This window comes from Pleurodeles waltl, chromosome 4_2 (assembly GCF_031143425.1).
Source record: "Pleurodeles waltl isolate 20211129_DDA chromosome 4_2, aPleWal1.hap1.20221129, whole genome shotgun sequence".
Taxonomy (NCBI): domain Eukaryota; kingdom Metazoa; phylum Chordata; class Amphibia; order Caudata; family Salamandridae; genus Pleurodeles; species Pleurodeles waltl.
This window is the reverse complement of record NC_090443.1, coordinates 363,579,222-363,604,835: the sequence shown is the minus strand read 5'-3', so window position 1 is coordinate 363,604,835 and position 25,614 is coordinate 363,579,222. Positions and strand designations below refer to the sequence as shown.

At 44.5% G+C, this 25,614-nt stretch overlaps 1 protein-coding gene across 1 annotated transcript in view; it reads right to left on the bottom strand.

Annotated features, from left to right (window-relative positions):
* Window positions 1-25,614, bottom strand: part of LOC138292718 (cytochrome P450 2D15-like) — a 206,552-nt gene that overhangs the window by 133,663 nt on the left and 47,275 nt on the right. The window contains exon 3 of the mRNA XM_069231449.1: window positions 1,268-1,420. Within this exon, the coding sequence (XP_069087550.1) occupies window positions 1,268-1,420 (153 nt within the window). The remainder of the gene's footprint in view (window positions 1-1,267; window positions 1,421-25,614) is intronic.

Sequence of the window (25,614 nt, the reverse complement as noted above, 5' to 3'; positions counted from 1 at the left end):
TCCAGATACTGCCCTTTATTCATAGATGCCACGAAGAAATGCCTGGGCAAGCCTCACATGCACAGCCTCCTAAACTAAGGCTCAATCATCATAAGCCAAGTGCTGTCTCATGTTCCGATACACAGTCACATCTCGCCAGTACACAGAATCAGTCACTGAATGGCAAGGTAGGGTCTCATATGCCCATTCATAGCCCCATATGCCTATTGCCCAGGATTACGCATCACAGTGGTTCCCAAAACCTCTCTCTCTGTTTCTATCACACGTAAGCAATACAAAACATGTGCTTCATTTTAGCTTTCCTAACTGCTGTATGCATACACTTAGTTTTACAGGCATTTACATTTTGTTGTGTGTTGCAAAAATTACATCCTACAGTATTTCGTTTCACATTCGCTGTACTCCAGTGAGATTGTCACATAATTCACTTTAAAAACTCCTCTAACCTTGCAGTCAGAGAAAGAAAAGTAAATACCAATCCCATGTTAAAAGAATAAGCAGCGATTTGTCAGAAGATATAACCTGACATTTGACTTCCGTCTTTGAAGCAACAGCAAACGTGACAAGATAAACACAGAAGTTAAAGGCAACTTTATTTAGTACTCTGACTCCCCCGACCCACCAACAATCGGCTCACGACCCACAGTGTGAGAAACGCTGACCTATCATATGACCTAGTAAAGACACGTGTTACAAACTACCTAATATGTGCCCAGGTTCATATGCCACTGTACAGCCACATATTGTATGGATATGCTCAGGCTTAAATGCTTATTGCCCAAATCTTTCCATCATATGTTTGGTTTCATACCCTCATATGCCCAAGCATAATCCTATGGCTCATTCTTCAGCCAGCTTTCATACAACCAGAGGCATACACATAAACATAAGTAAGTATGCACAATAACACACACACGTGCGCTAACACAGGCAGACACAAACACCCACTACACCCACCCTGAAAGTCCTCTTACCAGGTTGAGGTCGTGTATCATGAATTCAGTCTATAGAAACATGAACAAGACTGTATTGCCCGGGGCCTGTACTGAACAAGCAATCTAGTAGTTGTCACCATTTTCTTAGACGTGCTACGCTGAAGGCTGACAATTTTCACTTCAGAATTAATGTTTCTACAGCTATGCAAGTCACCCTCAAAGCACTGTTGGATCTCATGAATGCTTGGTGCAAATTCTGCTTTTAACTAGACAGGATATAAGAACACAATGGGCTTCCCTGAAAGTGGACGTATTCTAGGAGTGTGTCTTACCATCTTGGGTCTCAAAGGCAGCACAGAGACAGCTGGCCTCCTCGGTCACCCTCTCCTCCAGGGACTTCTTCCCCAAACCAAAGTTCCTCAGGGTGGAGATTGTGAACCTCCTTGTGTCCTTCCATCCACGGCCATACCGTGCCATTACGATGCCTGTAGAGTTTCAATTAAGATAAGTTAGGGTTCTTATACTGCTGCAGAACAAGGCTAGGCTCACTAAAAGTTGTTCATAGAAATGTTAACCAAAGGCAAATCAGAGGCAACAAAATGAGTTACAAAGAGATTTAGGTCATGGATTAGACTCAGAAGTTGTTCAAACCTCAGAGTAGCATTTTCATATTTTTCTTCTCAAACCTCCCAAAGAAATAGCTTTCCTATTGTTCCTTTTCCCCCATCAAATCCAATGGAAGATGTGCTCCACACGGAGTACACAGTATGGGTCTTACTCATCAGAAAAACAACATTGATAAGTTTAAGAAAAATAAGAAATATACGTGGGCAAGAAAGTTTTGGTCACTGTTAAAAAAACAGCTGGGGTTTTTCAAGGGCTGGTTCTCCTTTGCGATTTTGGAGGACTCTGATTAGGACACACATTCTGGCAAATTAAGGGAGTACATTAGTATTAGTTGTTACTCTATAAGTACACTTTTCCGAGTGGCATTTCACTAAATGTATTTTAAAAGAAGGTGCATAGTAGGGGATTAAGAATTGCTTCAAATACAGCACTATTTCTAGCAGCATCCAGAATCTTTCATTCTGTATACCAAACAAGAATATTTTTGCAGCAAACACTCATCTACTACTATACATCATATCCGGATTCCGATGGGAAAATAACTTTCTGCCTAAATCGTATTATGAGCTGCTTTGTAACACCAGATCCTTGGTGGTTTTTCAGGGACACATTTCAGCAGTTAAATCAGTGATCAAGGATCAATTTCCACATTTCCCATTTCATAGTTGAAAACATATAGGTATTTATTATGTGCATGGCACAGAGGTTTTCTCAGAAAAAGTGTGTCCTAAGAATTCTGCTCTGCCATACTATGAGTGGTCCAGTGATGGTGGACCTGAAATTACCAGACCCGGTTTTACAGGGTATGAATCCGAACCCACTAAAGGTGTGACTAGAAAGGGGCTGGGGATGCAGGCACAGGAACGTCCCAATCCCAGCTCACCCCCTCCAGCACCATAGGGGAAGAGACAAACCTCCCCTAAGGCAGGCCACAGTCTCCCATCACCATGGAAACCCTCCCTACTGCTGAACCTCCCCCACCCAACCCACACAGCGCCACTCTAGTCGCTGACATCTACAGGCCGCTCGGAGCAGGTGGCAAATGTCAGTGGATTTTCCCCCAGAACCAGGGAAACCAGAGAAAAAGGACTCAAAAATTGTGGGTCCTCAAGGTTATTCCTTATTTCAGGGACATACATTTATACTGGCTGGATTTAGATGGAGAGTTACTGGCCATAATCAGAGTTTCCAGGTCCCTGTAATCCCCACACCCAAACCAGGCTAACTGATAATGAGGTCATACAGTGGTGGTAGTATGACATGCATTATTACCTTAACCTGCAGTATCCATAAATCCAGTTGTAGGATAGCATTGTTATTCATGCACAACTTGAAATGAGAGCCACTGTTACTAGCCTGTAGTGAAATGTGTCCTGCAGAAATATTTGAAGCACCCCGGTAAAGTTTGCCAGTTCCCACTCAAGAAGCATGCAGTCAGGGACTGTCTACCAGAATGGCTGCATGGGCAACACAGGATCTCATGTCAGATGTACCACAATTTATGGCTGTATGACAAAAACATTCTGCCACTTTTCCTTTGGGTACAGAAAAGGCACAGTGATCCTCCACTGTTAAGACTGGTACTGCCTCTCTGAGATTGGCTGCTTTAATTCTTTCATAATGAAATACCCATCTTGAAATAGCTGTTTTAAGGACTATATTAAGACGTAGTCACAAAAAAGTCGAACATGTATGCAAGCAAAATGTCAAACAGTGTAAGATCTCCTAGTTGGTATAATGATGGTGTCACATCCAAATGCTTGCAACCAATGAGGCATGTGAAAACATTTTTTAGTGCTGGGAATATTTGGTGACCTTAAATTGGTTAGTGGAGCTATCATCGGATTAGATGGGAAATGCATGTCAGTTGTACATTGCCTGTGGTGCTGAGACTGAGGTGCATATTTTATTTTCCTGTTTGACAGTGCTTCTCCCTGATCTTCAAAGGGTGTAGGTCAGATTTAATCTTCTGCAAATGCACAGCAGTCCCTTGACTTTCTCTTCAGTGCGCCCTTCACAAAGGCAACACGAGGCTCAGGCCTGGACTGGCTCTACCTAGCACATAGTGCTTTCCCAGTGGGCTGGCAGGATGGGGGCCGGTTTTATTGCTGGTGAGGGATGGGTTTGTTCCTGGGATCCAGATGTGTTTGCTGCTTGGAGAGCTCCAATGCTTTAAAAATACAATGTGAAACAAATGGTTTTAAAATGTGCTAGTCAGACCACTTAAAAACCATTTGTTTTTACCTTTGGTTGGTTACAGCAATGGTTAAACATTAGTCTCCGCGATTCGGGGGGCATCAGAGGGCCCCCTCAGCAGCATTAGTCACATACCATGCACTGGCTGGCTGTGCACGGGCAGCAGGTCACTAGCCTGTGAGCTCCTAACTGGGTCAGGGGGCTGGTGGGGCCCCCTCCGTTTACTTGGCGGGGTGGGGCTCAAGTTTTTCTACACCACTAGGTTACATGCACCTTGAGGGTCGTATAAAGCAGCACTGATCTTAAGGGCTTTTGGAGAATGCAGTGCGTTTCTACTGTGGCTTGGATCAGAGTGAAATTGAGCCACTGTAAAAAACGAATTGCTTAGGATAACACAAGGTGGAAGGCAGGATTAATGCAAGGTTGCCTGCTTTCATGTGGTGCAACTGGGCCACTGCATGGTTATCTCTCTCTGCTGTTGTAGATTAAATCTTAATGTTTTGTGTTTAATTCTTTAAGGCGCTAAATTAGTGTTTCTGTTAAATATATCCAGGCTAGATGTTTTACGTGGATTGGTGATGGCAAGAAGGGTGATGTTTTAATGCTGAAGCTAAAATGAAACCCAGGGCACCCACCCTTGATCAGTACGATGAGACGTAGCTAAAAGCTATTATTAATTATCCATTTCTGAACTAGTTCATCCACCCACTCCTCACCCACTGAACTATTCATTCATTTATTCATTGAATCATGCATTTATGTCGCCAATCCCCATCTGTCTAATAAATGACTGGATATGGGTATTTGATGAACATGTGTTGTAAAACGTATAATATTTCCAACTTTTTCAAAAATGTATTGGGGGGGGGGAACCCCTCCCAAATCCCTCTTCCTATGGTCAGGATTGCTCACCACGCTCACTCACGGTCAGTTTTTACTGTTGATTTCATGCAATCTCGTACACCTCGCACAACTCCTACACAGCATGTCCTTACCAAGTTCAAAACAGCCCTGATCTGCAAATGTGGGCCATTTTTTTAAGCTATCTGATTCGCCAATTGGGCCACTGTTATATTGGTGCCTGGCAGCAGTGGCTAGCGACTTTTAGAAGTGGTGGGGCACATCCACCACATAAAAGTTAAATCATTTTTCTAAATTGAAACATGCTTAAATTTGTATTGCAGCGGTGATCAGAGCACATTCTATTCATAGGTAGGTTTTATTTATATAAAATGTGCATCAATAACCTTTGCAATACAAACTAAACTTCAACTAAAATAAACATAAAGAAAAATATCCTTACTTTGATGAGCTGATCCTCTGGACTTGCGCTGCCCATCAAAGATGTGCATACTGAGCAGTAGCATCCCAGCCAATCCAAGCACTGCTGTCATGTTGCTTTTAATACCAAACAGCATAATAGCAGTGACAGGATAGGCTAGGTCAGGGAAAAAAACAACACTCCATTGGACACTGATGGGGCTGTGTCAAAGCTCATCCAGCTCCCACGTAGCCAGGATTGCACGTCAGGCTGGCCACTGCAAAAGAACGGCCAATCTGACATGGGCAGTTGATTAACACAGACTCAATCAATCCTCGCCACATTGTTCTGTAGCCCCACCCCTACCCCACAGGAACTAAATGCATTGCGATATGGAGGCTGTCTGGGGTGTAGTAGCTCGCAGTAGGGGATCAACGCTCCCTAACTCCAATAGATAAGCTATCCCTGGTGCCTGTGCCTATTTTCTGTTCTAGTCAGACCCTGCATGAGGGAGTTAAACACGCTGGCGGGGGATGGATGAGAAACCATTTTTTTAACTTGTCTGTTTATTGAATTTCTTTTTGCCATAAATTAAAGTGAAATACAACACATGACACTGTTAGCATCAAAAGGCATCATTTACACTGCCACACATTGCAATATTACAAAGGTAAATAACAGATGATGCAGTAGACTGAAAGCAGACAAGTCCACAGAGCCATGTGGTGTTCAGGAAGGGGGCACGCAAGGTGTGGCTACTGTGCTCATGTCCACAGAGGAATAGCGAGTAAAAAAAAGTAGGTAAACAACATAACAAGAAAGATCATAAGGATGAGTTGCAGGACCACCAATGCGTGAGTATGTCCTGACGGTGGGTGAGGGGAAGGAATCTCGGAACAAAAGGACACCGGGGGGGAGAGGAGGGGCGGAGGAGAGGTGGCTGGGGTCTTGAGGGTCAATGCCACTGTGTCAATTTCACTCTGTAGCTGGGGCGTCTAGTGAAAGAGTTGAAGTGCTCTGAGCCTGGGTGGCATAAAACAGGAGTTTTTTAAGCTGGTGAAATAGTTAATCAATGGTTGTAAAATACAGGTAAATTTGGTGTCAGTATGTACTATCTTATGGCATAGGAACTCCATGGCCATGACATGCCAGAGGCGCATGAACACAGTGCGATGGGGGGAGGTAGGGGGGCAGAGGATTTCTTCCAATACAGGGCTATGAGTTGCTTGGCTGCGCCCAGCATATGGCGAATGAGGTGCTAGTCAGTATGAGTCATTGACTCCAGCTCTATAAGGCTGGTGCCCAGAATGACCGTCTGGTAAAAGTAGGGAAGGGGGAAATCCAACCTGCCTTTGATATGGCCAAGGATTTCTTTCCAATAGGTTGTGATTAAAGCACCTGACCACCATATGTGATGGAAGTCCCCATGTGCCGCGTTGAATCGCTAGCAACGGTTGGGGTAGTTGGGAATTGAGAGTATGAAAGCGAGTTGACATGTAGTACCACTGCGTCATTAATTTGTATGCTGTCTCGCACTGTGGTATGCTTCTGTTAATTTTAGAGATGTCCCACCAGTGTTTTCCATTGTTTCTGGGAGATGCCCGCAGTGGTGTCGTCTTCCTACTGTGATTGATACCTCTGTGGAAGCGATGGTGCTGAGTGTTGGAGTACCTCATAGCTGCACAATATAAGACCCTTAGTGCCGTCATAGGCTCTAACTAGTGTCTCAAAGAGTGTGTAGCCCTACATTGCCCCCTGAACAGTGAATGGGAAAAGCTGGCAATGGCACTGCTGGCAGTATTGAAGCTGGGCCGTTTCAGGTACCTAGAAGTCAACTTTGCATTGTTCATATGTCTTAATGGTTGTGCCCCCCAAACAAGTCGTGCAGAATATGGCATTCACCTGCTTCCCAGCTGAGGAATAAATGCACCCGAGGGCTGGCGAGAAGTCCGGGTTACGAGTAATTGGGGTGTGTGGGGAGGAGAACATGGTGAGGCCCTTTTTGATAGCAAATCCTGTCCCAGGCCTCAAGGACGCTCTTAGTAAGAGTGGCTATATAAGTGATTTGTGGTCTAGCATGCTTAGAAAGCCAGGCAAGGTGCTACAGGGGGTGGTAAGCCATGGCCTGGTCCATAGGGAACCAGTGTTTTTCGCTCTCATGGGCTGCCCATTTGGAAATGTAGCAGAGGTGCACTGCCCAATAATATTCAAGTAAGTTAGGGCAGGCCAGTCCCCCTAGTCCCTGGGGAGTATTAGAATGGCATTAGAGAGCCTAGGGCGGTTGCCCCCCACATATGAAGGTGTGTATGTCCTGATGGAGGCATACAATACTTTCATGAGGGATGGGAGTGGGCAAGGCTCGAAATAAATATAGAACCTTTGGGAGAATTGTCATTTTGATGATTTTGATGACGTTGAGCTGACCCAGCCATGGCACATGCAGTCATTTCTACCTGCGGAAGACCTCTAAAATGGACTTCCGATATGGCCATCAATTGGCTTCTGTTCATGAAGTCAAGGTGGGGGTCACATTAAGGCCTTGGTACCAAATGGGCCATGGGGCTAACTGAAACGGTACTAGGGACTGTAAAGCAGGAAGGTCTTGCTTAGTATCATGAGGTTCAGGGCAAGCGATTTAGACATGTCAACCTTGAAACTAGAGATCTGCTCAAAGGCTGTAAGAACGCACACAACTGCTGGGAGGGAGGTAGCTGGTTGGGTGAGAGTTAGAAGGATGTCATCTGTGAAGTAACTCAGTTTGTGGGGGCACCCACCTAAAGGGATGCCCACGATGGGCTCCGTCCACCAGATAGTGATGGCCAGAGGCTCCACTGCCAAGGCAAACAGCAGGGGTGAAAGTAGGCACCCTGCCGGGTACCTCTCGCCAAATAGATTGGTTTCAAAGTCTGACCATTAACCTGAAATGTGGCCGTTGGAGAGACTTGGGAAGCCATATTCCGTTTAAGCATACCTGGACCCAGGCTGATCTTTTTAAGGACCACCCATGGGAACGTCCAACTAACCCTGTCAAAAGGCACCTCCACGTCGAACGAGAGAAGACAAGAGGGGATGTTATGGCGGTGGGATTTTTCCACCAGATGCGTGACACAACGAATATTGTCTGTTCCCGGCCGATTACGCATGAAGCTCACCTGGTCCAGGTCAATGAGGCATGGGAGATATTGCTCCAACCGATTCACCAGAATTTTGGTGAAGATCTTGGTGTCCGTGTTTAAGAGGGCATTCAGACAGTAGGAGGTGCAAAGAGTGGGATCTTTACCGGGTTTAGGAATAAGAGCAATCTCGGCCACTGCCAACATGGGGGTAAGGCCAAACAAATTAAATAATGTAAGTAAGCGATCCTGGAGAAGGGGAAGGAAAGCTGTGTGGAAAGAAACCAGGAGCCATCCGGGCTAGGCATATTGTCAGTTGGAAGATCCTGCAGGGCACGGTGCAGCTCAGCAAGGGTGATAGGAGCTTGCAAAAGTTCAGAATGTTGTGGATCGAGTGGGTTCCAGTCACAGGTGCACAAATAAGCGTCTCTGAGATTTTGAGGAGCATCTAGCCCGGTGTAGAGAACTTGGCATAAGCTTTGGAATACCTGTTGTTTTGCTTGTTCAGTGGTTGCCCATGTTGAGTCCCCTGTCTGGATCTTAGCTATGTGAGCCTGAGCGTGTTGCTGTTGCAGCTTCTGGGTGAAAAGTGCACCAACTTTATCTTCCCCTTCGTAAACAGCTGCTTCAAGGCAAGAACGGATTGACCTGCCCTGTTAGTTCTATGGGTTCCCAACTGGTCCCACAGCAAGGTCTGCTGCCTCCTATTGCATCTGATGAGGGTGGATTGGTCAAGATCCTCTAGAGTCTTAAATTTCAGCGGCCAAGCCTGTCTCCAACAGTCGAGATTCCTGTGATCGAGCTATAGCAATAGTGGATAACACCCCTCTAATGATGGCCTTAAAGCTATCCCAGACTGAATGTGCTGATACGTTTGGTAGATCATTGAGATCAAAGTAGTCTGTGATCAGCTTTTGGAGCTTGGCAACATTGACCAGGTCACTAAGCAAATGCGGAGGGAATCGCCCGTCACCAGGCCCCCACCTCTGGTCCAAATTAATTTTACATGGGCCTGGTCTGAGGTGGAGATGCCAGAGATGATAGGTCTCCTGCTCTTGAAGAAGAGAATGGGTGAGAAAGAGATAATTTATGTATGCAAAAAGCATGATGTATGTACATGTGAATAAAAGGAATAGTCGTGCATGCCAGGATGTCTGTAACGCCATGCATCCACTAACCCCAGATCAGTAAGGTCACATTTGAGTGCTGCGAACATTGCCCCAGTACCTTGGATCAATGTAGTACTACGGTCAAGCTCGGGGTCCCACACCAGGTTTAAGCCACCACCCACTATTATGTCACCCGTCTTGTTCTTCAGCTGGTCCTGCAGTAAATATCTGAGAAAGGTATCTTGTGTCTAATTGGGGGCACAGACATTTAGTATGGAGAGTGGGTGGCGGCCCCTATGAAAGGTTAACTTCAAGTAAAGAATATTTTTATCCCAAATTGTTTTCAGTACCTTGGTGCAGAAACCTGCCTTACACATAATTGCTACCCCGCCATCTTAGTAGAGGCATGAGCCCAGTAGCGGATCAGATATTTCAGTCGCAACATGTGGTGTGAGTCCTCCCAGAAGAAGTAGGTCTCTTGGAGAAAGATGACATCTTGGTCCTGCAGGAGGAGGTAGTGCCAGACTTGCCTTCGCTTAATAAGCACATGTTTAAGCCCTTAGTATTAAGCAAGAGTAATTTAATGTGCTGTGTAGTGGTCATTATGCGTGGGGGTGAGTGTGTCTGCTGTACCTCTGGGTGGATGCTTGGATGAACTCATATGCGGGTGCTGGAGTCAAGAGCGGGAGCACAGGTGAGGTATGGTTAAGAAGGTGGACAAGTGGTTTAGAAGTGTCACGTCTGCGAGTGTATGGAGGTGCACTGTGTGTGCGTGAGGGGCGTATAAATGACCCCACCCCCAGTGAGACATCCGACCTAGAAGAGTTAAGAATTGAGCGAGAAAGAATAACAAGAGGTCAACAGGGCCTAACCGCTCAATTCATGCCTTCAGAAAGCTGGTGCCCAGTTGCACCGGTCTCACTGGAGGAGTCAAACTCCCAGGGAAGAAATGGGGTGTGGGGTGGGGTGAGCGGGTGGGGGATGCATCTGTCGAGAGTGTCGGCCCAACCACTAGGGGTGGGCAGATCTCCCCACAAGGCAAGCAGGCTGGCATGTTGTTAAGGTGTCCCGAGCGTCCCGGACAATTGTGGGTGGCAGAGGCCAGGGCTAAAGCTCTCAGCAAAGTGGGAACACATCAGACCAACGCCCGAGGCCCCCGAGTGCGGAGGTCTGCTAATGGAAAGAGGTGTTGAGTGTCAGTCGGAGAAGCTTTTAGGGTCATTTTCAGTGAGTCAGTTGTACAAGGAACGGAGGGCCGCGCCACAGAGGGGTATGTATCCCAAATGGTCCCCGTCAGGACTTGCGGACATGAGTTGTGGTGTTCGCAGGCCCCTCGCCTTCTGCCACACAATTTGGGCCTGGCTATGAAAGAGTGAGAGCTACAGAGCCAGTGGAGGCGGGGGGAGCCCCTGTCCATGTTTTGGAGGTGCTGGATTATATCTCTTTTGGTTTCGTGGGAAGCAGAGTTTTTGTGATGTTTGTCCGCACTGTCAGCAAACAAGGCAACAAGCTCTTCAACTGCATCAAAAAAGAAACTTCTTTGTGTAATCTGTCGCTCAAGTGCTAAATTAAGCTACGAAAAAAATTCGTGATTGCAATATTTTACTCATATCTGACAAGATTCAAAGGGGCACTTAACTCTCTGGTGGCTGCGTCATTTTTTTGCATGACTTCCTCGTACGGTAAACAATGTCCCCACAAGTTTATTTTGAAGCCCAGGCAAAATTTCAGTTACACCAGGACTTTACGAGATATGCCCAAAAATTAAGCCAATATGTCACGTGGTGTAACTGAGGTTACTCGGGTGGAAAGAATCTCAGTGCTGGAATATCAGAACAACGCAAACGGACCCAACTTAAGTAAGCTACCCTTGCCAACAAAACTTTTTAAGCCCAAATTACTAGATTTGCATTTTGTCTAATTTTGCATGGTTTTTCTGACATTTCTTGTACATATGCAAAAGGAAAGTAATGCTCACGCAGCCCCTTTTTAATATGCAAGTTAGCCAGATGTTGGAAAAACATAAAATTCAGTTTTAAAGCGATATAGGTGAGTTGCTCATTTCAATATTTCATGGTAGCTGAATGAGCGGCTGTCTGAAGTGCTTCTTCGTAGTAAATGAGAATACAAGCAGGAAGGACTGTTTTGCAGAACTGACTACTTTTTATTCTTGATGCTTGCTCCTCCCAAGGCGGAGGTACAGGAAAATGCCCACATGCCACCCACTCGCATAGCCTGACGCTTCAAACATGAAATGATGTCCTCTGGGCTGATAAAAAATGGCAACGACATTAGCAGAAGAGCCAATGGCTGAAGGAGGCTGCTTAGTTGCCTTTTCTATATCTGATAACACTGGACTGGCCCAAAATGTAACTGCTACCGTAAAAAAGCAATGACCGAAATGAGGATGGACTAAAGCCCACTTGTGGTTGTAGTATTATATGATATATAGACAGATAATGTTTGTCATGAGCGGTGCCTGTGGTATAAAGCTCTGAAATTCATTGCTGTGGTTCAGGTCACACGAGGTCTCTATTAACCTGTGGCTCAGGGCCCGAGATCGGCACAGCAGCTTAAATACTACACTAAAATAGGCAGAGCATGACATTATGGTGAAACCATATGTCCATCGCAAGACACAAAGGATTATTGATTTATTTCTAGATCCCAGGATCACTTTGCATTAAATAATTTTACCTTGTTATTTTTAAACGCATGTGTGTATTTTTGGAATAAAATATGCTGCATTGTAAAGAGTGAGGAAAACTAGCAGCAGGCTTTCATTTTTTATTGCTTAGTTATTTTGTTTTATAATAGCCTAAACGGGCTACTGTAGGCCAAACTGTGGTGTTTGCTCTCTAAGGCCCAGATTTATACTCTGTTTATGCTGAATTAGCGTCATTCACTTTAATTCTAATTCAGCGCAAACTTAACTCTATATTTATATTTTGATGCTAGACTAGTCTAACGTCAAAATATTGGAGTTGGAGTCATTTTTTGGATGCATGAACCCACCTTGTGTCAATGAGATGCAGGGTGGGCGTTCCCATCCAAAAAATGATTCTAAGGCCCTAGCGCCTTATTTATCCTCCTGTGCAAAAATGGTGAACAGGAGGGAGGAGGGCCTAAATAATGGCGTTAAACCTGCTTAGCACCATTATTTAATGCCTGGGTCAGGGCAGGCATTAGGAGACCTGTGGACCCATTTCCATGGTCAAACACCATGGAAAGAACCCACAGTTACCCTCCCCAAGCCCCAGGAACACCTCCACCCACACCAGAGGGACACCACAGGATGGGGAACCCCATCCCAGGTAAGTATAGGTAAAGTAGAGGTAAGTATATATTTTTTTTTTACAAAGTGCCATTGGGGGCCCTGGAATGGGCCCCCTACATGGCACTGGGTGCAATGGCCATGCCCACGGGACAGTTGTCCCCTGTGCTGGCCATTGGGGTTGTGTGCATGACTCCTGTCTTTTATAAGACAGGACTCATGTGGTATGGATGGTTTTGCGTCAAGAAATGACGTTAGGCTAGTTATAGTCATATCTTTTTACTCTAACCAGCCTAACGTAATTTTTTGGTGCAAAACCTCCTTCTCTATTACCGCCACACCCATCTGGCTAATGCAATTTTGTTTTTTTACGCTAGCCCATCCTTTGCGCCGGATTGCGCCATTCCATTAATAGCCCGGCAAGCAGGCGCTATACTTTTTGACGCAAAACTGCGCAAATGTGGTTTTGCATCAAAAAGTATAACTATGGGCCTAACTTTATTTTGTTTCTGATTCCTCGCAAGGAAATTCAAACTGCGTTTTGTAATTTGAGAGAATTCAGTCTTCTTGCTGTATAACAAAAAATTATGGTCATCAATTAAAATGTAATGCGAAGACTCACAAACGCACACACAGTAATGATGTGTTCTCCATTTTTATACCTAGTCATATTCTTATTCCCACACTTACTCCTACCGTTACACCTATTCTTATTCCTATTTAGAACTAATAATGCCTGCACACAGCAACTCTTACTCACTATTATTTACTCCTACGTGCATCTCGGTAATACTCCTATTTAATTCTGCCTACTCATGCTACTTCTGACTGCCTCATCTACTTACTGCTATTCATATTCTCAAATACACCCTTGTTAATTTACTTATGCCTACTAGCACTTATTCCTACTTATTGGTACACCTAGTAACTCCTACCGTTATTCCTTCTTGTACTTCTACATTACTTCTATTCATGCCTACCATTACTCCTACTTATGCCTACTCTTAATTTTACTCATATATATTAAATTGTATTCCTACTTACTCCTAATTAAATCTATTCTCACCGCCACATTTAACTTATACTCCTACTTTTACTACTACTCCTAACTGTACTTACACTTATTCCTTCTCATATTCTTACTTACTTCTACACTTAGTTAAGCCTACATTATAGCCTTAGAAACCGGCATAGCAGGCTCTACCGGCTATTAAAGGACCGCTTTCGCGTTAACAAGGTAGAGGGCCTTTAATAGCCGGTAGAGCCCGCTAAGGTGGGTTCTAAGGCTATTAGAACATTCTGCCATTAGAGGGCAGAATGTTCTCATAAATAAAACAAAGGCTTCACAGAACTGGAAGGGATTAAAATCCCCTCAGGCTCAGTGAGGCTTTGTTCATAGCTGTTGCTGCGACCAAAGAAGATTGGAACGTTGGCGCTCCGGGCTTTTACCGGCCAGTAAAAGCCCGGAGCACTCCACTGTCTTCAATGGAGCGCAAACATTCCAATGTTCTAATTACTTTTAGTAACTCTTAGCCCCACTCTTAGTCCTACTGGCTCCTGCTCCTACTTACTTCTGCTTCTGACACTGCTCTATCCTTCCCCCTACTTACTTATTCTAAGTTCTACTAATTTTCTCCCTCCTCCCTACAGCAGATGTTTCACTGACTTACTTCTGTTACTACTCCTTACTCCTGTTCTTACACCTATGTTTACTACTAATTACTCCTGCTCTTATTGCAACTTCCTCATACTCTTATCATTCTCTTACTCCTACTTAAACTAATTAATTAAAGTGCCTTCAACCTTATTCTTAGAAAACTGTTTTTGAGTGACACTATACATTTGTCAATAATGCAGTTGCTTATATTAGAAACCACAGCTCTATGGTTTGTGCAGTGTTAGAAACAAGCTACATTCCAACAACAGAAGAGCAAAGCAATAACGATACTTGATTAAAGGCTAATTTATTCATATATGCATGTATTATTAGCAAAACAAAAACTCTCTTCCTATGGAAAGTCTGACCGAACTATGACTACACAATAGCGACTGCCACTATGTAATTGAGAATTATATATATACAGTGATGAAGGCTCAATCTAAGTAAAAACGCGCCGGTGTTTGCAGCGTCACACTGCTTGAATAAAACTGTTTAAGATTCTGAGATCCTTGAGTGTGGGGGTTCTTTCTGATGTTAAAAAAAAAAAATTATATATATATATATATATATAATGAAAAAAAAACAAAGGTTATAGTTAGGAAAACTTTTGTATTTCTGTACAAACCAAACTTAAAAACACAAACATTAGAAATTGTAAAGTGATAGTTCTATCTTAAATTTCTAATGTATACATCACATTTAAATTACTATAATTTTATTTCTTCTTTCTATACACACCAAACATCAAGTACACAAACATAAAAAATGTAAAGTTAGTTATACCTTAAACTTATCATTTATCACAGCTTTTACATTATTTTAACTAGCGCTCCCCCATACACAGTGTTTTCAGCTCAATAACCACACAGCAATAACTATAACTCACCACTCTGCCCTGCATGTTGCTCTCAGAAACGATGGGATATGAGATGTCATAAGTGCTGTTATAAATGCTATGATTTCAGATGGTATGTGATGTAATATTAAAAGGTATAAGCAGGGTATATTAATAAATGTTTTGCTGTGCAAAGGCACAATCTAATGCCTGAAGGCAAAGACACACTCCAGAAGGAAAGAGCAAGCTATGCAGTGTGTCCTGTACATTGTCAAATGTTGTGTCCAGTATTAGTTAATTGGTTATAGAAGACTGTGCACATGTGTAGCTCGTTGAATTACTTCTAGCCCACAAAGCCTGTAGCATGCTATCAAAATCATTGGAAGGTGTCACCAGTGATGTTATCTGAAATGTCATCAATTATGTCATTTAAGATGTCATGAATTATATAATATCTGAGGTCATAAGAAGGCATGACAGTGATGTAACTTATAGTTAGTTCACTGAACTGTGACTGGTGAGTTTCAGTAGTTTTGTAAGGTTTTTAAGCATAAGTTCTGAACTAATTTGAAGGCCTAACTATAATGTCACTTGAACCTTTGTGTTTTCAGTGAAAATAAATGTATATTTGTTTTTTCACTGAAAAAACAAAAGGTTAAAGTGACGTTACAGTTAGGTGGAGAGGTTAGTTAAAACTTGTTGTTTTAAGCACAAAAAAACCACTGAAATTCACCAGTCTAAGTTATATTTATTTCAAGCAACTATAACTCGTGCCCTAAGGTAATTTTCTCGAGCTAAGGCTAAGCAGTTTTCTCATCAATAATTTAATTGCAAATGTTACAGTGATATTATCAATGATGTCATGAGTAATATAATTTGTGGGGTAATTAGCAGTGCATAGCGAGGGCGTGAGTTACAGTTACTTGAGATAACTGTAACTATAACTGGAGAATTTAATAGGTTTTCTATGTTTAAAACAGCATGTTTTAAGGGACATCTTCGCCTAACTATAACGTCACTTTAACCTTTGGTTCGCTCAGTGAATTTATATGGTTTTTAACGTGAAGAAATACTTTATTAACATATGTAAAACCAACCCTCTGCCTTCGACCAGGCCCTGCGGCCAAACATCCACTCCTGCAGGCACGGCTTGGGATTGGCGGCAGTGCCTGGCCTCTGAGCAGAGGCAGAGGCAGGTAAACGTTTTGTACTTCCACCTGGCAGGGGCTGCTTTGTGTTCCAGTCAGGTGGAAACACATTGCTCTTTCCCTGCCCATGCTCTTAAAGTTGGGATGAGACAGTTTCTCGGGGTTGTAGGGCCCGGGATGCCATTTCTGAGCCAGTCTCAGGTGAAGCGGTCCCTGGGGCCATCCAATGACTCAGGGAGAGGGATTCGCGCCTCCTCCCCTTTAACCGGTACAGTGGCTTGGACAAAATCACCTCGTCCTGCACCCAGCCCACGGGGGAGCGCTAGCGCTCACCCCGTGGGCCCCCCACCCACACACCCCTGGTCGTGGATGGAAGGGGAATCCCTTCCGCTTCCACCCGACCCCCCCCTCGGCAATCTGATGACATCAGCGCGCTCACAGCATGCGACGTCATCAAGTATTGCTGAGGACGCGCTGGAAGCCATTTGCTTCCAGTGCGTCGAGGGAAGAGGACTCGGAACAGGTGAGTCCTTCCCTTTTTGGGAGCTTGGGGGGGAAACAGACACGGGGGGAAAGGAAAGGGTCTTTCCTTTCCCCCTGTGCCTGTTTTCAGTGGATTCCTGCTCCACAATCGCGGGCCCTGCCCGCGATCGTGGAGCAGGAATCCCCACTAGGCACCAGGGATTTCTTTTTATGTTTATTTTTGGGAGCGACCCCTTGGGCAAGGGTCGCTCCCATTGGGGGCTACTTTTTTCCTATTTTGGCCCCTCATTAGGGCAGATCGGCCGATTTTTTGGCCGATCTGCCCCCAGGGGGGCCGAAAAGCACTAGACACCAGGGAAATCATTTTGGTCATGTTTTTTGGGAGCTACCCCTTGGGCAAGGGTTGCTCCCATTGGGGGCTGTTTTTTTTCTATTTCGGCCCCCAGGGGGGGCCAAAAACCACTAGACAACAGGGAATTTGTATTTGTTATGTTTTTTGGGAGCGACCCCTTGGGCAAGGGTCGCTCCCATTGGGGGCTATTTTTTTAATCCTATTTCGGCCCCCCAGGGGGGTCCGAAAACCACTAGACACCAGGGAATTTATTTTCTTTGTTTTTGGGCAGCGACCCCTGAGTAGCTTTTTCAGGCAAGTGAGTGGTATCGTTTTTTAGTACATAACTATTTGTGATAAAGCTACACTTTGTTTATTACTTATTTTAGTGCTAGTTGTTGTTGGCAATCCATTTGTTGTTAGTGAGGATCATGGCTAGCCACAGAGTGACCGCTCAGCAGATTGTTGGCATGCTCTTTGAGTCGTCTTCAGACCATGATTACGAGACTGACTCTGCATCTGAGGCAGAGGAGGAACTGAGAGATTCTGGCAGTGAGTTTTCTGTCATAGAGTATTCTTCTGATGAGGAAGCTACTCTCAGTGCAGATGAAGGGCCTGTTGTAGAGGAGGACATTGATGTGCCAAGAGTGCAGCAGCCTGGGGCTGAAGGGTTTCCCATTAGAAGACCTGACACCTGGATTGCCCCAAACATGGAGCAGCCACAGTTACCTGCATTTACTGGTCTCCCAGGGTGTAGAGTCAATACGGAAAACTGTGTGCCTGTTCATTTCTTTCACTTGTTTATGGACAATGTATTTTTGGAAGAGACTGTGGAGCATACTAATTTGTATGCAGAGCAATATTTGAGGGACAATGCTGCCAGACTTAGGCCTCAGTCTAGAGCTACTTAGTGGGTTCCCACATATCTGGAAGAGATTAAAAAGTTTTTAGGTTTGACTTTTTTGATGGGGTTGATCAGGAAGCCGTCACTGGCTTCTTATTGGTCTACTAGTCCCTAGATGGCAACGGCTATATTTCCTGCAACTATGACACGTAATCGCTATTTGCTTCTTCTTCGTATGCTGCATTTTGTAGACAATGGTTTAGCCTTCCCACAAGATCACCCTGATTGTGACCGTCTTTTTAAGATTAGGCCTGTCCTTGATCATTTTGTAGATCGGTTTTCAGAGGTCTATGTTCCAGGCAAAGAGATAAGTGTGGACGAGTCTTTAGTCCTTTTCAAGGGGCGCTTAGTTTTTAAGCAGTACATTCCTAGTAAGAGGGCACGGTATGGGATTAAATTGTATATGCTGTCAGAAAGCAGTACAGGATATGTGTATAATTTCCGGGTCTACACTGTTAGGGATTCCAGTATTGACCCTCCTGGTTGGCCGGCCACTTTTGGAGTTCGCGAAAAAATTGTGTGGGAACTTGGTTGACGACTGTTTAACAAAGATCACCATTTGTACGTACATAATTTCTACACTGGAGTGCAGTTGTTCAAGGAGTTGTTTAGAGTGGACACTGTTGCTTGAGGCACAATCCGTTTGAACTGGAAAGGCTATCCAAGGGAGCTTGTCTGTAAAAAGCTTGAGAGGGAACAGTGCAGTGCCTTGCGGAATAATGAGCTGCTAGCTCTGAAATTTTCAGACAGGAGGGATGTATACATGCTATCTACCATCCATGATGAGAGTACTTCCCCTGTGACTGTTTGGGGTCAGGTTGCGGAAGTGCGCAAACCTGCGTGCATTTTGGACTACAATAGGCACATGTGTGGTGTTGATAGAGTAGATCAGAGGTTGGAACCTTACACTGCTCTTCGTAAGTCTTACGTGTGGTATAAAAAGTTGGCCCTACATTTATTTCATTTGGCAACTTTTAATGCTTTTATTGTGTTCAAGGATTGTTCACCTGAGTCAAGGATGACATTTGTTAAATTTCAGGAGTCAGTGATAGAGAGCCTTATTGTGTTGGAACAGGCAATAGTTCCTAGAGTAGAAGTGGTGGAGGAAGTGGCTAGATTGAAAGATCGCCACTTTCCAGATCACATTCCTCCCACTCCCAAAAAAGACTTGCCCACAAAGAAATGTAGAGTATGTGCCCGGAGAGCAATCCGGAGGGAGAGCCGGATGTACTGCCCCGATTGCCCTTCAAAGCCTGGGCTGTGTGTGCCCGGCTGTTTTCGAAGTTACCACACCAGGAAAAACTTTTGGGAAATACAGTGAGCGTAAACTGCCTATTTTATATTTTCATATGTTCATTTTCACTGTTGGTAAAACTTTGTTGTTTATAAACAAAAAAGAAGTGATGGCGGTGTGCTTGGGGTGGCGCTTGGCTCGCGGTGAGCGTGGGGTGGCGCTTGGCTGGCGGTATGGGTGGTGTGGCGCTTGGCTGGCGGTGTGCTTGGGGTGGCGCTTGGCTGGCGGTATGGGTGGGGTGGCGCTTGGCTGGCGGTGTGCTTGGGGTGGTGCTTGGCTGGCGGTGGGCCTGGGGTGGCGCTTGGCTGGCGGTATGGGTGGTGTGGCGCTTGGCTAGCGGTGCCAGCCAAACGCCAGTCCACACACTCATCAGCTGGTGTGATTGATGTATCAGACATATGGGCGCATGAAAGTGATGGGCCCTTGACTGGCGCTGTCTTTCGATGCGAGTGTTGTAATGTGCTGGGCCCGTGGCTGGCGGCGTGAATGCTCTTGTGCATGTCATGTATGAAAGGTGTGTGAATGGACTGTAAAGCGGTTGGTGCCTTGCCGTGGCTTTACAGCTCACGAGCTGTGAGTCATTGGTTCAGTTTTTTGGCCTTTCATTTATTACCAGTGCATTTCACTTTTGTGAAATCTCTTGTTAATAACATTTTATCTACTGAACCATCACTCACCCTCGTGCCAAATCCAACCAGTATGTGTGGTAAAAATAAAAAAACCTGCTCCGCTGTAATCAGGCATCGCAGCACACTTGTGACACGCTAGGTGTCTCAGGTGGGACCCCGATGATGAAGCATGCCACCAACTTGGTTGGTGGGTGAGGGGTCTTTTTCACATAACCTAAGTGCGTTTCTTTTCACAATTTTAGTGTTTGGCACATCACAGACTTATGTGGACATATCAAAATGATATATTACAAAACTACCTGTGTTTGGGGGGGAGGGGGCACCTATGTTTTTGGTCCTGGGTGCGGCCTTCATCTAAGGAAACCTACCAAACCAAGAAATGTTTTAAAACTAGACACCCCAAGGAGTCCAGGGAGGTGTGGCTTGCGTGGATGCCCCAACATTTTCTTACCCAGACTCCTTTGCAAACCTCAAAATTTGCTTAAAAAAGCATATATTCCTGACTTTTGTTTGTACGATCAACGCTCCAGCACAAAATTCCTACTCCCCAGCGTTCCCCTCAGTCTCCCAAGTAAAATTACACCTCACTTGTGTGGGTCCCTAAAGCAGAGTCAGCCTAAAGATGTATAAAAGAAGAATATGTGCTTATCAACTTGCTGTGCTACCCCCATAATCTCTACAAGTCTGTGGCCTTTTTCTGTTGCAGGCACCTGGCCCACCCACACAAGTGAGGTATCATTTTTATGACTTGGGGGAACGCTGGGTGGAAGGAAATTTGTGGCTCCTCTCAGATTCCAGAACTTTCTGTCACCGAAATGTGAGGTGAGAGCCCCACAAGTCACCCCATCTTGGATTCCCCTAGGTCTCTAGTCTTCAAAAATGCACAGGTTTGGTAGGAATCCCTAGGTGCCGGCTGAGCTAGAGGCCAAAATCTACAGGTATGCACTTTGCAAAAAACACCTCTGTTTTCTGTAGAAAAATGGGACGTGTCCACGTTGTGTTTTGGGGCATTTTCTGTCGTGGGCGCTAGGCCTACCTACACAAGTGAGGTACCATTTCTATCGGGAGACTTGGGGGAACATAGAATAGTAAAACAAGTGTTATTGCCCCTTGTCTTTCTCTACATTTTTTCCTTCTAAATATAAGAGAGTGTGTAAATAAGACGTCTATTTGAGAAATGCACTGTAATTCACATGCTAGTATGGGCACCCCGGAATTCAGAGATGTGCAAATAACAACTGCTCCTCAACACCTTATCTTGTGCCCATTTTGGAAATACAAAGGTTTTCTTGATAGCTATTTTTCACTCTTTATATTTCAGCAAATGAATTGCTGTATACCCGGTATAGAATGAAAACCCACTGCAGGGTGCAGCTCATTTATTGGCTCTGGGTACCTAGGGTCCTTGATGAACCTACAAGCCCTATATATCCCCGCAAACAGAAGAGTCCAGCAGACGTAACGGTATATTGCTTTCAAAAATCTGACATTGCAGGAAAAGGTTACAGAGTAAAACGTAGAGAAAGATTGCTGTTTTTTTTCACCTCAATTTCAATTTTTTTTTTTTCCATTTGTTATTTTCTGTAGGAAACCCTTGTAGGATCTACACAATGTACCCCTTGCTGAATTCAGATTTTTGTCTACTTTTCAGAAATGTTTAGGTTTCTGGGATCCAGCATTGGTTTCACGCCCATTTCTGTCACTGACTGGAAGGAGGCTGAAAGCACAAAAAATCGTAAAAATGGGGTATGTCCCAGTAAAATGCCAAAATTGTGTTGAAAAATTGGGTTTTCTGATTCAAGTCTGCCTATTCCTGAAAGCTGGGAAGCTGGTGATTTTAGCACCGCTAACCCTTTGTTGATGCCATTTTCAGGGAAAAAAACACAAGCCTTCTTCTGCAGCCCCTTTTTCCCATTTATTTGAAAAAAACAAAATTTTCACTGTAGTTTGGCTAATTTCTTGGCCTCCTTCAGGGGAACCCACAAAGTCTGGGTACCTCTAGAATCCCTAGGATGTTGGAAAAAAAAAAGACGCAAGTTTGGCATGGGTAGCCCTATGTGGACAAAATGTTATGAGGGCCTAAGCGAGAACTATTCCAAATAGGCAAAAAAAGGACTGGCACAGGAGTAGGAAAAGGCCTGGCAGCAAAGGGGTTAATAAAATATTGGTCTTGGAGTATGGAGTCCCTGGGGTCTTGTTAGGCTTAGAGATGGGGCCACACACCGTTCTCCCCCAAATAAAAAAGTGTCTCCCTCCCGTTACCTGCCCCCAGCGTGGGAGGTGATTTTCTAAATGCTCAGGAGCCCCCATTTAAAAAAAAATGTATGGATCCTCTGTGCATGTGTGGCAAAATGTTTGTTTTTGGCCCTAACCAGGGTCTCTCTGGGACCCCAAGAGCAGGTATAGGGGGGTCAGAGTATCCCTACTCTGCCCCCTTTTGTCTTTATTTTTAGTTTGAGCGCACAAGCGCTTTGGCCTGTTGTAAGTATTGTGGGCTTTAAACCATATCCACTCACACCCATCACTTTCACTCGTTTGTGGGCTTGCCTTTCAAAAATCACTTGATGTCATTAGTAAATGCTTTACAGTTGTCCCGTCTTGAGGCTATCTTTGTCACGCCTTGCAGACTTCCCCTGTTACATGGATTATTGCACGATTGCCAATATACTTCAGTGTGGGCGAACTATTTCTTTTGACTCTCCCCTTCATGTTGCATGGCGGCCACCGCGCTCAGGGGGCGAACAGGTACAACAATGTGAGCTCGATCGGTGGTATCGAAGCGCTGGTCACATTGTTCACAGTTACCTAATCAGAGTAATTTCTAGTGGCTCTCTCTTTAAAACACTTGCAATTGGTGAATGCTTTATGTAAAACAGAAACCCTAAACATGAAAGCAGCTCTCCTGGCACAACCAAAGAGCTGATACTACAATATTCAGTGCACCTGGGAAAACTCAACCCATAATGCTTTGCAGGGCGTTACTTTTACAAAACATGTTTGCTCATAACTCAGCCTGTCCTAGGACAATGGGACCACCACCACAACATTCAGAACAATGTGCTCTTTCTTTCTACATCATCTTTGGGTCCCCACAATAGGTTAGTGGGGACTCCAAAATAATAACTCCTTCCACCATTCAGTGTCTGTTTAATGTCTTTCATGGCTTACACTTGTGTTTTATGGCTGGGAATAGTATGTGTTTTAAGGGCCTTTTTTGAAATATCATTGCTGTAGGCCTGCTACTCCTGAATATATGTAATGTACTATGTTCCCTAGGGGCTAAATATATGATTATAGTACATTATTCATTACCATTTCCTTTTTATGTGGTTATTCCCTGTTGAGGCCAACTATATAGTTGCAAGACGATGTTTCTTACAAATGTTATTTTTATTGCTGTGACTTCTAGGTGCTGTTGTAAGCATTATAGTCGTATCAACATATTAAAATATTCGTGGCATGGAAACTTGTCCCATAAAGCTTTGCAGGACATTACTTTCACAAAATATTTTTGCTCATAACTCAGCCTGCGGTAGTCCTAGGACAATGGGACAACATTCAAAACATTGACCACAATGTGCTGTTTCTGTCTACATCATCTCTGGATCCCCGCACTATGTTAGTGGGTACTTCAAAACACCATCCTTAGCACCATGCTTCATCTTTTTAAACATGTTCATGGCTGGAGCTTTTGTTTTACAACTGGGAGAAGTTATGGTTCATTGCCTTGTTTGTAATTTCATTGCAACATGTAATGCACTATGTTCTCGAGGGCCTATACGTATGGTTACACTACCCTACTTTCTCACATTCTTTTTTCATGTGGTTATGCATTTTTAAAGGTTGACTGTATGGTTACATGACAATATTTCTTCCAAATGCTATTTTTATTGTGGTGTCCTTTAGGGGCTGTGTGAGTATTGCAGTCAACATACTATAATACTTGCGGCACAAAAACTTGGCCCATAATGCTGTGCAGTGCATTACTTTTACAAAAATGTTTTGCTCATAACTCAGCCTGTGGTGGTCCTAGGACAATGGGACCACCTTCAAAACAATTACCACAATGTGCTCTTTCTGTCTACATTATCTCTGGGTCCCCACACTATGTTAATGGGGACTCCAAAATTATTATCCCTCCCACCATTCAGTGTTTTTTTTTGTTGTTGTTTTTTTTAAGCTTTCTCATGGCTACAACCTTTGTTTTACAGCTGGGAGAAGTTTTGTTTTAAAGGCCTTGTTGGTAATGTCATTGCAGTAGGCCTGCTACTCCCAAACACACCTTCTAGGGGCTAAGATTATGTGATTACACTGCATTATTTTCTTCTGTCTTTTATTATGGGATTATCTCCTGTAGGGCCCTACAATACGGTTACATGACCATTTTCTTACAAATGATATTTTTGCTATGGTGCCCTCTAGGGGCTGTTTTGAGCATTACAGTCTACTGCCAAAAGTTTTTTCTGATACAGTTTTATATGATAATTGTATATGTTTTAATAATCTCTCCTTACTACAATTATGACCATAATTCAGGCCAACTTAACATCCTTATTACACTATGACTGTTTGAACACTCTTGATATGTTTATATGATAGACCCTTCTAGTTCATTTCACCTCTGTGGCTGTCTTGTGTCTTTTTTCGGGAATTGTGTTAGCCAGCTAGCAACTCTGATGGTGGGGTGGTGAAAGTGGTATTCTATTGGAATTAACATGGCAGATTTAAATTAGGGTGCTAAATGGCAACATTTTATTTTGTTTGCTGCAGAAAGAGGAAGAAGGTAAATGTAAGTCCTTTAGCTATATGCAGGACCACTGGAACTATGAAATTATGAGGCAGGGTTGACCACTGTATGTGGCAAGAAAATTATAGTTATGAATTTACAATGCCAATATAGCTCTAACTCAAGCAAATGCAAGACCCATTGCATTGCAAATGCTTGTCACCTTTCTTGTAGGACTTGGGTCTGAGTCCTGCATCCAAAGATGGCTGCTGCGTGTTTTCCAATTCTTTTCTCAATAGGAAAAAAGAACAGCGATACCGCAAAAACTACTAAACAGAATTACACCAAATTTTGGATAAAGCTAGTTCTGGATCCAGAAAGCATGCTTTTCATGATTTGGGCCCTCATTATGAACACAGCAGTTAACACCACTGTGTTCATGCTGGCGGTCTTTCTATTGACCGCCACCCCTCCCTGGGACCCCGCTGGCCATTTAATAAACATTCTGCTGCGCCGGCGGGACGAAACATTGTTTCCGCCCGCCAGCCCAGCAGAATGCCTGGCCGGGACATTGCCGGAGGCTCCACATGGAGCTGCCGTCAATGCCTCTGTGCGGCGGGTGCAATCGGGCAGTGACCTGTGCGATGGGGCACTGCACAGGGGCCCCTGCACTGCCCAAGTGCATGGGCAGTACAGGGGCCCCCAGGGGGGCCCCAGAGCACCCGTTCTGCAGCCTTTTCCTGGAAAGGCTGGGGGAAATGGGACCATTATCCGAGGGGCAGCAGCACTGCCCTGTCGGATAATGATACCGTCCACCATCGGGCTGCCTGGCGGTGGAGGAGGGCCGCCTATGACGGCCCTCCCTGTCTTCATTATGTGGCGGTCTGGGCCGCCATGCCGGATGGCGGGATTTCCTGCCGCCGCCGGCATGGCGGCCCAGACCACCAAGATCATAATGAGGGCCTTGGTGTTAATATGTTCAGTAGTTTTTGAGCAATGAACCTTTAAAAATGTATGTTTCACGCAGTGGAGGATCAGCTGCCACCACCAAGGATGTGGCAGCAGCCACCTTAGAACTCAGGATTCAGT